This window comes from Phyllobates terribilis, unplaced genomic scaffold (assembly GCF_046119375.1).
Source record: "Phyllobates terribilis strain yellow unplaced genomic scaffold, ASM4611937v1 Scaffold_70__1_contigs__length_7381418, whole genome shotgun sequence".
In the NCBI taxonomy this organism is placed as follows: domain Eukaryota; kingdom Metazoa; phylum Chordata; class Amphibia; order Anura; family Dendrobatidae; genus Phyllobates; species Phyllobates terribilis.
The window spans coordinates 2,350,959-2,365,819 of NW_027362830.1; the positions used below are offsets into that span (position 1 = coordinate 2,350,959).

General features: G+C 39.3%; 1 protein-coding gene across 1 annotated transcript; it reads right to left on the minus strand.

Moving 5' to 3' along the window:
- Positions 1-588: 588 nt before the first annotated feature.
- On the minus strand, positions 589-14,743 carry LOC141194379 (uncharacterized). The gene is made up of 3 exons (XM_073662285.1): positions 14,720-14,743; positions 6,778-6,868; positions 589-4,505 (listed from the first exon to the last, which is right to left on the minus strand). The coding sequence occupies exons 1-3, from the start codon at positions 14,741-14,743 to the stop codon at positions 3,349-3,351; spliced, it is 1,272 nt and encodes a 423-aa protein (XP_073518386.1). The 3' UTR covers positions 589-3,348.
- Positions 14,744-14,861: the final 118 nt, after the last annotated feature.

The following is a 14,861-nucleotide window of genomic DNA, read 5'->3' on the forward strand; positions in this document are numbered from 1 at the left end:
TTTACACATTTTAATAAAGAAGAAACAATAATAAGGTACAATGATATAATTAAGAAGGGTGTTACATGCAAAGTTGCATAGTTTAATAATTTTTTGGTGATACAAGGTTATGACAAATATGAAATCATCCAGATAATGGAGATATAAGGGTATTTTTATGGAGAATATAATTACTCTGCATTTGTCATTAAAATTTAAAGGCCTTATTTTTATTCTTATTTTTACTCTTAATTTTATTTTTCATTTTTAAAATTTTATTCTTACTTATTTTCTTATTTTTCCATTTTTCATTTTTAATTCTCAATTTTTGATTTTAATTCAGTTCAATATTTTAATTGAGAAAACACATTAATATTTAATGGGGTAATGTCAAGTACAAGAATATTGCTTCATTAAATATAATGATGATATGAATTAATATAAGAAAAATGTTTCAATTTTCTGAGTAAACACAACAATTCATTCATTCATTCATTCATACATTCATATATTTATTCATTTTAGTTCAGGAGTATACATTCTTTGATATTATTGGTTTAATAAAGATATAAACACTTGTTGTTTCAAAACACACTGACACCTATGGGTTGGAAAAGGTAATTACACCTATGACATAAAAATGTTTTATCACATGGAGAACTTCATTGAATTATTATCTATTATTGTTTATTATTCCAAACATAATTTATTTTAACGTTTTGATAATAATTAGATGGATATTATTGATTGCTATGGTACGCTGTGATATTATAGGTTAGGAAAAACTGCCAGATTTGGTACCAGATTAGGGAATGAAGACTTCAATCAAGACATCGCAACTATGAATTCTATCTTAATAAAGACTTTTCATATTTATAAATCAAAGAGACTCTCAAAAGTTACAAGAAGAAGCGACCGATATCCGGAGGTCTCAGAAGGTAACAGGTGTGAATGCTGAGTGTTATAATAGACTGTGTCCATTACATACAATACAATTCACACCACTGATCACCAGGACGGCAGAGGACGATGATCCTATATGAACTGGGTTGTGTTCAAGTTTCATCACGTTCCAGTGGTTTCTTATCACCTGCAACGCTTCAATGAAAGCTGGTGAACAGGTAATACCTGGCATATGTGTCCTGTATATAAAGGACTGAGTACTGGTTATGGGGCTATATAAAGCAGGGAAGTGTCAAGTTAACCCTTGCTTTACTGACCAAAGACGTCACATCTGTTCCAAAAGTGACACGAGACCAGTGCGGACGACACGGAAGATTCCAAAGACGATCCAACGTAAGTCCAGGTGACATCGCACAGATATTAAAGCTACATTTCATCCATGGACTTTGTTTTCTTATCAGTTGACACACATGATCTTTCTAATAAAGAATACAGTTTATGGACTGCACAATGATGAATACAATTATGGGCTGTACAATATCTACACGCTGTCATTTATTTCAAAGGAGTTTTCATCTAAAGACTGTGTTATAAAAGAACCAAGAAGAAGACGAGACGACGACCCGATGACATCAGACGATGACGATTGAACCCGCGATTGCTTCAATTTAGATATAGGGAAGTATAATTATACATATTAAATGAATATTAGTCACGGCTTACCATAACATGAATTCACATCATTATATAACAATAATCCGATACTATTATTGATATTATTATTATTATTATTATTATTATGGAAATTTAATGATATTGCCAAGGAAGAAGGAAAGGAAAAAATGATTGATGAATGTATCTTCTTTTGAGAATTTTCAGTTTAAATCCTTTTATTCTCAAAAAAGGGGGAAATGTTAAATGGTTAATTATGGAAATTCATTTGGAATGTTAATTAATAATCGATAATCATTTTTCTTAAATTTGAGTTCTATACAAGGATTGCATCAGCCATCGTGTCTAGTTGACATGCGCTATTTGTGTGTGTATTTTTGGTTCACTACCATATGTAGAACAGGTGTCCATACGACTGGCTATAAAAGCCCATGGTACAGAAAGGGGGGGCTCTCTTGCTCTTCCCACCCCACAAGAAGAATCTTTATGCTGAGAAGCAGATGACATGTAGGCCTGGACACGTGCTGGACAAAGACATGATTTACCAGCCAGGATCCAAGGAAAGATGGGTGAATCTCAACAATTAAGCTAATTATGGACAAATGGACAATTACTTTATAACTAATTATTATATGTACCTGCTGCAATCTGATTCTTTTTAATGGACAATCCAAGAATAAATAGATACATTTTTTTATAAGAATATCGTGATATTGATACTTTGAGAAGTCCTCAGTAGAAAAAATAATACAGAGAAGAGTATTATTTTACAGCATCTTATAGTCAGAAAAATACGGTATATACGATATAAAACCTATTGTCTGAAGGGATACTTAAGTGCTTTGATCAATTAAAGGGGGGATTTGGGTTGACACAATTCTATAGATATTTACAGATTTCGGCATTCATTTAATGCACAATCAAAATGGACTCCCTTTTGGGTAAAACATAATACTTTTGTTAAGTTGGTATTAGAGAAGGGAAATACTAAGATTCCTATGTAACATAGGATACCGGACTGATGCTGAATGTCCACGATGTAAAATGGATGATGCGGGCCTATTACATACGCTATGGGAATGCCGGGAGTCAGGTAAATGCTGGAAAGGAGTTCTGTCTATTATAAAGAGGGAATATAAAATAGATATTCAACCAGACCCAAAAAATGCCTATTAGGTATATTAGAGGATTATATGGAATTTGACCCAATTTCAATAGGGATTTCACGTATTTTACTTCAAACTAGGAAACATATTGCATCCAAATGGATTAACCCCTCACCCCCAGAAATTAGTGAACTCAAATATAGGATAAATAATATTATCAGATTAGAAAAAGGGGTATATAAAAAACGAAACTCAATGAATAAATTTGAGAAAATATGAGACTTATGGTTGGATACACCTGGAATACCATCAAGGGGGTTATTGATGGAGAGACAGTTTGACTTATGGAGGAAGGGAGGCATTGACGAGGTCTAATGTTTCATTGTGTATTGGAATTCCTTAACATGTGGTCTGGGTAATATAGCACACCTATATGTGTATAGGATTATAATGTTTATTACAATATTATGCTTATATAAGAGATTTCAAGACTGTGGAATGTTAATTGTAAGATATAGTAACTGCAAGCTATCAGACGGTAATGGGCAAGCTGAAAGGATATATCGGAGAGATGCATGTATGTTATTTTATTATTGTATGTACTGGTTTCTTGTTTTGTAAAAAAAAAAACTAATGAAAAAAACTCAAAAATTTATTGGATAAAAAAAAAAGAATAGGAAAAAGGCTTCTACCCTGTGTGGGTTCTCTGATGCCTAATTAAAATTGATTTAAGGTTAAAACATTTCCCACATTCTAAACATGAAAATGGCTTCTCCCCTGTGTGAGTTCTCTGGTGTCTAACAAGATCTGATTTCTGGTTAAAACATTTCTCACATTCAGAACAGGAAAAAGGCTTCTCCCCTGTGTGAGTTCTCTGGTGCTTAACCAAAGCGGATTTTTTGTAAAAACATTTCCCACATTCTGAACATGAAAAAGGCTTCTCCCCTGTGTGAGTTATCTGGTGCTTAACCAAAACTGATTTATGGTAAAAACATTTCCCACATTCTGAACATGAAAAAGGCTTCTTCTCCCCTGTGTGAATTATCTGATGTCTAACAAGATCGAATTTCTGGTTAAAACATTTCCCACATTCTGAACATGAAAAAGGCTTCTCCCCTGTGTGGGTTCTCTGGTGCTTAACCAAAGCTGATTTATGATAAAAACATTTCTCACATTCTGAACATGAAAAAGGCTTCTCCCCTGTGTGAGTTCTCTGGTGCTTAACTAAAGTTGATTTCTGGTTAAAACATTTCCCACATTCTGAACATGAAAAAGGCTTCTCCCCTGTGTGAGATCTCTGGTGAATAACAAAATATGATTTCTGGTTAAAACATTTCCCACATTCTGAACAGGAAAAAGGCTTCTCCCCTGTGTGAATTATCTGATGTCTAACAAGTTCAGATTTCCGGTTAAAACACTTCCCACATTCTGAACATGAAAAAGGCTTCTCCCCGGTGTGGGTTCTCTGGTGAATAACCAAAACTGATTTACGGTTAAAACATCTCCCACATTTGCAACAAGAAAATCTATTGTACACCGTGTGTATTTTTTGACTTATAGACTTTTCGAGGGTCAAACTATTTCCATTTTCTGAAAGTGAAAATGTCTTCTTTGCTTTAGGAGCAGTTCGTTTTTCAATCCTTATTTTTTTATTTTGACTTTCCTTAGTAGTCGGTAATGAATCAGAAGACAGGACCTGTTTCATAGGATCAGATGACAGATCTCTGATGTGAAGGGATGATGGTAAATCTGGAGTAATGGCATTCACTTCAATTGTATCCCGTGGGATCTCAAGATCATCTGATATAAACATCTCCTGTCCCTCTGATCTCCAGGTACAGTCATCTGCCAAGAAAAAAAACAATTATTAATTTTGAATAAAACAACCTTGAAATTTATATTTTTGAACATTTCTACTTAAAATGTCTGTAGAAATGACAACTTATTGACAGAATGACAGTGAATGACAATTCACAGTCTAATAGAAAACTTCATAGGATGAACCATTGGATCGTGGTGTTCAACTGATTGTTCATTCTGCCTCCAAAATATGGAATAAGAAGCCACCAAACAATGTTATGTAGATGAAAATGATACCAATAAAAAACAATCCAGCAATATCCGCTCTCCCAAAGTCAGATCTCCCCCTCTCTTCTGAGCCTTGCAGTGCGTCCAAACCACATTTATCATCCATGTATTTGGCATTACTATAGTGAGAAGAACCCTCTTCATTTACGGTGTGCGTCTCCTGGAGCACAATCTGGGCACTATGTGTTGGGGAATAAAATGGCCAATGGGCGATTTTTACTCTCCAACATCGACTGCGAGCTAATGTCCAGAAAGTGGCCGTGGAGTCAAAATAGTCACTACTCCTATAGATTAATTCACTGAGGGTTATAATTTCCAAAATGCAGTCACTTTATGGGGATTTCTATTGCTCTGGTTTTCTGCCATTTTGTCATATTAAGGTTTCTACAAATGTTGTGTCCCATCTCCTCTGGGATCTGCAAGATCTGCATTCAAATAGCTAAATGTCGCTTCTTCCCTTCTTACCCTGCCATGTGCCCAGACAGTAGTGTACAACCGTATATAGGGGATTGTCACATTCAAGAGTAGTTGGAAATAATTTGTAAGGTCCATTTGTTTCCTATTATCATTTGTGAAGAATCTCACAGTTATCACCACATAAAGTGACACACGTCAGATTTGAAAAATGGAACCTGATTAGGAACAAAAAACTGTCTGCAGGAAGGGGTTAAATCAGAGGATTACTGAAGTCAAAAACTGTGAGTATAGACAATAACACATCTACTGAAATGATCGAACTGAACAGTCTTCTCAGTAAATAGTGAGTAACTAGTGGTGAAACCTCTCTGGGGTAATTAGAGTCTGGGGCTCGGTGGCTCTTCATCATCTAAACTATCGTAAGGGACAATATTTCCTGTCAGATAAATTCAAGAAGAAATATTAGACATGGAAAGAGAACTTTTTATAATAGTGCAGAGATGAGGGGTCTTAAACTTAGACCTCGGTATTGGGAAGACGTAATGGAGACCTTCTTTTAAAGACCATCATGGAGTTACAGAGACACATAAGTGAGTCAGGCCGATCCCACCACAATCAAACTATCATAGAGAATGAACCTGTAAAAAAGACAGAATAAAAGATATGTTACATCCCCAACAACAACGTATATATAAGGGAGAGCTCCAACACTAAACCGGAGTTGCACTCATTTATGGTGGACCATTGGAGGTATGATGAGTCCTGACCAGAAGAGTAGAGAAAGTATTAGTGCCCCCATTTCAGGAGAGATTGTGCAGGAATCTGAATTCTTTAGGATTGAAAACATAATGGAATTTATGACGTGGAGTGAATCCATGAAACCAGGGCTCGAGCCATGCCACCACATCTCCTGCCGGCGTGAATAGATGTATATTACAGCCATCAGCCACGCACAGCTTAGAGACATATCATGGCACAGGTGTAATGTTATTTATGTAGTTTATCAAGATCCTGTTTGAAGATAGTTTGAAAAGTCAGGATAAAGGGAAACTCCGTTGTTATTGTACAGAAATTCACACTTGTCCCTCACTGCACATTTAATGTTATCGATCAAAAAAGCAAACATTGGCCCGAAAGACTGGACCTGGTCTTGTAGGGACCATACGAGCACATTCAGCCGCACAGAAGGGAGAGAAGGTAGATTCATCCAATAAGATATCAGGGATCTAGGAAGCCAACAGCATCATCACCCTCCGCTTTCTCTTACAGGCCCATCAGAATATTTTTCTTCAAGTGATTTTCTCACTTGTCAGCACTTTCTACGTACGCTGTCATTTGGCTTTGTAGTTTACAGATCTGGGCAGCTAACGGTCAGCGTCTACTAATCCCAGGGGGTAGGTGGATCCTCCAGGTTGTAAGATCTATAGAAAAAGGCTTTTACAATTACACAAAGTAATGTGAACATTTTCAGATGGAGGAGAATGTTGTGGTCTAGAGGGAAAATGGTGATCACACGCTTGTGATACGGCCGGACTACATGACTGATAAAGCAGCCACAGCCGGTGTCTGAGAAGAATCTGTGACTTCTCTGCATTTAGTGGTCACTACTCACCTGGGTAGTCATATGTAGGAATCTCCTCCTTACACCGCTCATCACCCCTCACATATGTCTCTCTAGTATTAATATGGGTCAGATCTTCACCCTGAAACAAATAATATAAAAGTCACAGACAGATGGAGAAGTCCCATCTATGATCAGCTCTAATCCTGCCATCTCCACCGTTCTCATTACACAAGTAGAAAACATATAATACTGGTGGATAAAATAAGACTGAGCACAAGACCTTCACAGCCGTCTACACATCATAGGGGAGATCTCATGACACCTTCTCTCCATCTACCTGATGATCCTGAGGAACATTGGGATCTTCTTGTTTACAGTCCTGAGGAAGAAGAGGACGGGGACATCTCTCTGGTGTTGTCCTCTTACTGGATAGATCTGGAGGAAACACATACAGGACTGAATTCATTCTTTCCATACAGATAATTATAGGCCGTGTGTATTTAGTCCTGTCTATTACCTGGTGATGTGAGGGGCTGGGGAACCTCCATCATGATGTTCTTGTACAGATCTTTGTTTCCTTCTGAATACTCCCACTCCTCCATGGAGAAATAGATGGCGACATCCTGACACTTTATAGGAACCTGACACATACAATGATACCGTCACCCCCCCATCCCTCCATAGCGTTACTGTATAATGTCCCAGCATTCCCAGCAGCGTCACCTCTCCAGTCAGCAGCTCAATCATCTTGTAGGTGAGTTCTAGGATCTTCTGGTCATTGATGTCCTCGTGTATGAAGGGGTGAGACGGAGGCCCTGTGATTGGGCTCAGGGGTCTTCCCCATCCCTCAGACACAGGGTCCTGACAGCGCTCACTAGAGGTCTTCTTCACTACTGTGTAATCCTGGTTATGGAGAGACACATTAATAAATCTCACTACAGACATTTCCAGAGTCCTCACCTCTCCAGTTCTGTCCATCTGTTATTCCCATAGATAAGAATGATGTAATGTGACGTCATCAGAATCTCTCACCTCTCCAGTAAGCCGGAAGAGGATCTCTAGGGTGAGGTGTAATATCCTATCCGCCATCTTGTCTCTGTCCATGTCCATCCTTGATAGGTGATTCAGAAAAATTCTCTTCTATAGAAGATCTTCACTGAGAGGATCTGATATTGTAGAAACCTGAATAAGAAGAAGATGAGCCGATGTAACATCATAAAGAATCCTGTGTAATAATACAATTACTGGAGACAATAAGGGAAATATATCAGGAGATAGAATGTGTAGATGTTGTGTTCTCTAGTTTTTATGGACTGGAACATAAGTTGAATTGCTGACTTAGACATCTCCTCCATACTTCCAATCACTGGCTAAGTTGGCCACTGCTTCAGTAAGAATCACCCAGAAACTCAAGCAGCAATGGTATTTTTATTATTTTACAACATTCTGCTTTTGTCCCTGACGTACTAATAAAATCTATATATTTTAGGCCACAGACAACAAGCAGTTTCTTCCTCGGAGTCGGCAGCTGAATACGTTTCTTATAGACTCATCTTCCATAACGCTAATTCTCCTCATATACATTACACATGGCATGAGAAATAACAACTTCATGATGAGGACGACATCTTCATCTTCTAATACGGCTCTAGAAACAGATATGGCCAGAGTCCGTCACTGACTACATCATCACCGACTGTCTGTATGAATGTTTCCCGTCTTTCCCAGGTTGTAATCTTTTATCACGTTAGATCTCATTTATAAGAGCGTGTTTGTAAGAACAAGACAGTTATTTGATGCTAATGTCTCCATGTACAGTGGTTTTTCCTGGATATTATGTTTCTTTTAGCATTTTCCTGTAGGCTTCCATATATTACATGAAAAACACCAAAAAAAGAAAAGCAAGTGTTATACTGTATGTGGGGGGATGGCGGTACTGTGGGAACGTTATACTGTATGTGGGGGGGATGGTTGTAATGTGGGAACATTATACTGTATGTGGGAACAATATACTGTATGTGGGGGGGGTGGTAATGTGGGAACATTATACTGTATGTGGGGGGATGGTGGTAGTGTGGGAACATTGTACTGTATGTGGGAGGGATGGTGGTAATGTGGGAACATTATACTGTATGTGGGAAGATGGTGGCACTGTGGGAACATTATACTGTATGTGGGGGGAATGGTTGTAATGTGTGAACATTATACTGTATGTGGGAAGATGGAGGTACTATGTGAACATTATACTGTATGTGGGGGGATGGTGGTAGTGTGGGAACATTGTACTGTATGTGGGAGGCATGGTGGTAATGTGGGAACATTATACTGTATGTGGGAAGATGGTGGCACTGTGAGAACATTATACTGTATGTGGGGGGAATGGTTGTAATGTGGGAACATTATACTGTATGTGGGAAGATGGAGGTACTATGTGAACATTATACTGTATGTGAGGGGGATGGTGGTAATGTGGGAACATTATACTGTATGTGGGAAGATTGCGCAACTGTGGGAACATTACACTTTATGTGGGAAGATGGCGCTACTATGAGAACATTATACTGTATGTGGGGGGATGGCGGTACTGTGAGAACATTATACTGTATGTGGGGGGGGATGGTGGTAATGTGGGAACATTGAACTGTATGTGGGGGGATGGTGGTAATGTGGGAACATTGTACTGTATGTGGGAGGGATGGTGGTAATGTGGGAACATTGTACTGTATGTGGGGGGGATGGTGGTAATGTGGGAACATTATACTGTATGTGGGGGGAATGGTGGTAATGTGGGAACATTATACTGTATGTGGGAAGATTGCAGAACTGTGGGAACATTACACTGTATGTGGGAAGATGGCGGTACTATGAGAACATTATACTGTATGTGGGGGGGATGGTGGTAATGTGGGAACATTATACTGTATGTGGGGGGGATGGCGGTACTGTGGGAACATTATACTGTATGTGGGGGGGATGGTGGTAATGTGGGAACATTATACTGTATGTGGGGGGGATGGCGGTACTGTGGGAACATTATACTGTATGTGGGGGGATGGCGGTATTGTGAGAACATTATACTGTATGTGGGAAGATGGCGGTACTGTGGGAACATTATACTGTATGTGGGAAGATGGCGGTACTGTGGGAACATTATACTGTATGTGGGGGGATGGCGGTACTGTGAGAACATTATACTGTATGTGGGAAGATGGCGGGACTGTGTGAACATTATACTGTATGTGGGCGGATGGCGGTACTGTGAGAACATTATACTGTATGTGGGGGGATGGTGGTACTATGAGAACATTATACTGTATGTGGGGGGATGGCGGTACTGTGAGAACATTATACGGTGTGGGGAAATAGAGGTACTATGAGAACATTATACTGTATGTGGGAAGATGGCAGTACTGTGGGAACATTATACTGTATGTGGGGGGATGGCGGTACTGTGAGAACATTATACTGTATGTGGGGGGGATGGCGGTACTGTGAGAACATTATACTGTATGTGGGGGGATGGCGGTACTGTGGGAACATTATACGGTGTGGGGAAATAGAGGTACTATGAGAGCATTATATTGAGAGGCTTAATGACCGCAGTGGCTCCTGCGACCGACCCCTACTTCAGCTGGATGTGTTCTCGGACTGACATTCAGCTGAAGAGCCACAATACACGCTGCTGACCAATCAGAGGCCAGCAGCTGACATCGGCATGTACGCCATTAGGGGGCGCATGGAAGTAACATCATGCTCTCCTGTCACTTGTAGCTGAAGTCAGCGGCAGCTCCAGAAAAAAGACACCGAGCGGCGAGGGAGCAGAGAGAAGGCGAGTATAATGTTCTGGTTTCTTTAAATCAGCAAGTACACGGTGCCCTTGGCCATAATACTACATGTATGAGTATGGGCTGTGCATTATACTACATGTATGACTATGGGCTGTGCATTATACTACATGTACTGACTATGGGCTGTGCATTATACTACATGTATGGACTATGGGCTGTGCATTATACTATATGTAAGAGTGTGGGCTGTGCATTATACTACATGTATGACTATGGGATGTGCATTATACTACATGTAAGAGTGTGGGCTGTGCATTATACTACATGTATGAGTATGGGCTGTGCATTATACTACATGTAAGAGTGTGGGATGTGCATTATACTACATGGATGACTATGGGCTGTGCATTATACTACATGTAAGAGTGTGGGCTGTGTATTATACTACATGTATGAGTATGGGCTGTGCATTATACTACATGTAAGAGTGTGGGATGTGCATTATACTACATGGATGACTATGGGCTGTGCATTATACTACATGTAAGAGTGTGGGCTGTGTATTATACTACATGTATGAGTATGGGCTGTGCATTATACTACATGTAAGAGTGTGGGCTGTGCATTATACTACATGTATGACTATGGGATGTGCATTATACTACATGTAAGAGTGTGGGCTGTGCATTATACTACATGTATGAGTATGGGCTGTGCATTATACTACATGTAAGAGTGTGGGATGTGCATTATACTACATGGATGACTATGGGCTGTGCATTATACTACATGTAAGAGTGTGGGCTGTGTATTATACTACATGTATGAGTATGGGCTGTGCATTATACTACATGTAAGAGTGTGGGATGTGCATTATACTACATGGATGACTATGGGCTGTGCATTATACTACATGTAAGAGTGTGGGCTGTGTATTATACTACATGTATGAGTATGGGCTGTGCATTATACTACATGTAAGAGTGTGGGCTGTGCATTATACTACATGTATGAGTATGGGCTGTGCATTATACTACATGTAAGAGTGTGGGCTGTGCATTATACTACATGTATGAGTATGGGCTGTGCATTATACTACATGTAAGAGTATGGGCTGTGCATTATACTACATGTATGAGTATGGGCTGTGCATTATACTACATGGATGACTATGGGCTGTGCATTATACTACATGTAAGAGTATGGGCTGTGCATTATACTACATGGATGACTATGGGCTGTGCATTATACTACATGTAAGAGTGTGGGCTGTGCATTATACTACATGTAAGAGTATGGGCTGTGCATTATACTACATGGATGACTATGGGCTGTGCATTATACTACATGTAAGAGTGTGGGCTGTGTATTATACTACATGTATGACTATGGGATGTGCATTATACTACATGTATGGACTATGGGCTGTGCATTATACTACATGTATGGACTATGGGCTGTGCATTATACTACATGTAAGAGTGTGGGCTGTGCATTATACTACATGTATGGACTATGGACTGTGCATTATACTACATGGATGACTATAGGCTGTGCATTATACTACATGTATGAGTATGGGCTGTGCATTATACTACATGTATGAGTGTGGGCTGTGCATTATACTACATGTAAGAGTATGGGCTGTGCATTATACTACATGTATGAGTGTGGGCTGTGCATTATACTACATGTATGAGTATGGGCTGTGTATTATACTACATGTATGAGTATGGGCTGTGCATTATACTACATGTATGAGTATGGGCTGTGCATTATACTACATGTATGAGTATGGGCTGTGCATTATACTACATGGATGACTGTGGGCTGTGCATTATACTACATGTATGAGTATGGGCTGTGCATTATACTACATGGATGACTGTGGGCTGTGCATTATACTACATGTATGAGTATGGGCTGTGCATTATACTACATGTAAGACTGTGGGCTGTGCATTATACTACATGTAAGAGTGTGGGCTGTGCATTATACTACATGTATGGACCATGGGCTGTGCATTATACTACATGTATGAGTGTGGGCTGTGCATTATACTACATGTAAGAGTGTGGGCTGTGCATTATACTACATGTATGAGTATGGGCTGTGCATTATACTACATGTATGACTATGGGCTGTGCATTATACTAGATGTAAGAGTGTGGGCTGTGCATTATACTACATGGATGAGTATGGGCTGTGCATTATACTACATGTATGGACTATGGGCTGTGCATTATACTACATGGATGACTGTGGGCTGTGCATTATACTACATGTAATACTGTGGGCTGTGCATTATACTACATGTAAGAGTGTGGGCTGTGCATTATACTACATGTATGGACCATGGGCTGTGCATTATACTACATGGATGACTGTGGGCTGTGCATTATACTACATGTAAGAGTGTGGGCTGTGCATTATACTACATGGATGACTATGGGCTGTGCATTATACTACATGTAATACTGTGGGCTGTGCATTATACTACATGTAAGAGTGTGGGCTGTGCATTATACTACATGTATGGACCATGGGCTGTGCATTATACTACATGGATGACTATGGGCTGTGCATTATACTACATGTAATACTGTGGGCTGTGCATTATACTACATGTAAGAGTGTGGGCTGTGCATTATACTACATGTATGGACCATGGGCTGTGCATTATACTACATGGATGACTGTGGGCTGTGCATTATACTACATGTAAGAGTGTGGGCTGTGCATTATACTACATGTATGAGTATGGGCTGTGCATTATACTACATGTATGACTATGGGCTGTGCATTATACTACATGTATGAGTATGGGCTGTGCATTACACTACATGTAAGAGTGTGGGCTGTGCATTATACTACATGGGTGACTATGGGCTGTGCATTATACTACATGTATGAGTATGGGCTGTGCATTATACTACATGTATGAGTATGGGCTGTGCATTATACTACATGTATGAGTATGGGCTGTGCATTATACTACATGTATGAGTATGGGCTGTGCATTATACTACATGGATGAGTATGGGCTGTACATTATACTACATGGATGACTATGGGCTGTGCATTATACTACATGTATGGACTATGGGCTGTGCATTACACTACATGTAAGAGTGTGGGCTGTGCATTATACTACATGGGTGACTATGGGCTGTGCATTATACTACATGTATGAGTATGGGCTGTGCATTATACTACATGTATGAGTATGGGCTGTGCATTATACTACATGTATGAGTATGGGCTGTGCATTATACTACATGTATGAGTATGGGCTGTGCATTATACTACATGGATGAGTATGGGCTGTGCATTATACTACATGGGTGACTATGGGCTGTGCATTATACTACATGTATGAGTATGGGCTGTGCATTATACTACATGTATGGACCATGGGCTGTGCATTATACTACATGTATGAGTATGGGCTGTGCATTATACTACATGGATGAGTATGGGCTGTGCATTATACTACATGTATGAGTATGGGCTGTGCATTATACTACATGGATGACTATGGGCTGTGCATTATACTACATGGATGACTATGGGCTGTGCATTATACTACATAGATGACTATGGGCTGTGCATTATACTACATGTATGACTATGGGCTGTGCATTATACTAGATGTAAGAGTGTGGGCTGTGCATTATACTACATGTATGAGTATGGGCTGTGCATTATACTACATGTATGAGTGTGGGCTTTGCATTATACTACATGTATGACTATGGGCTGTGCATTATACTACATGTATGGACTATGGGCTGTGCATTATACTACATGTATGGATGTAAAATATTAATCTCTTATGATAAAAAATATTACATATAAGCTCTCAGAAGTTTTGGGTAGTTTCAGAGCGTGACAGAGGTTATTCTGAGAAACTTGGCAGGCGCACCTGTTCTGTACATCAAATCTATAGGACTCGTTGTCAACATGGGTTATTTGGAGATAACTAATGATGAAAAGTCCTTAGCCATATGTTTGAAATATGCCAACATGAAGTAATGGTACACAGTCGAAAATACATACTCTATTATAGGTATAGAAGTTACTGCCATATCAGCAAACCACCATATTGGGTTATGTAACTGTAAAAATAATCTTCAATGTATGTCTATGAGGCAAGATGGTATATAAGGAGAGGCATCAGTATGGTGGGTAGATTCTCATACCTTGAGGTCTCCACCACGGACCATCACATACTGCCAAAACTGGATACGTAAGAACTTATAATTGTCTCTATTAACCTGATACTTCTTTTGTTGTGTGCTATGAACTATTATTTTCTTTCTATTTTTTTGTAATCACCTTTTT

Excerpts from the sequence above, each read along its gene's own strand:
- LOC141194379 (XM_073662285.1), bottom strand. The coding sequence starts at position 14,743 with ATGGTCCGTGGTGGAGACCTCAAG. Across the intron at positions 6,869-14,719 it reads TCCGTGGTGGAGACCTCAAG|GGTGAAGATCTGACCCATAT; the intron begins GTATGAGAATCT and ends TATTTGTTTCAG. Across the intron at positions 4,506-6,777 it reads TCCTACATATGACTACCCAG|ATGACTGTACCTGGAGATCA; the intron begins GTGAGTAGTGAC and ends TTTTCTTGGCAG.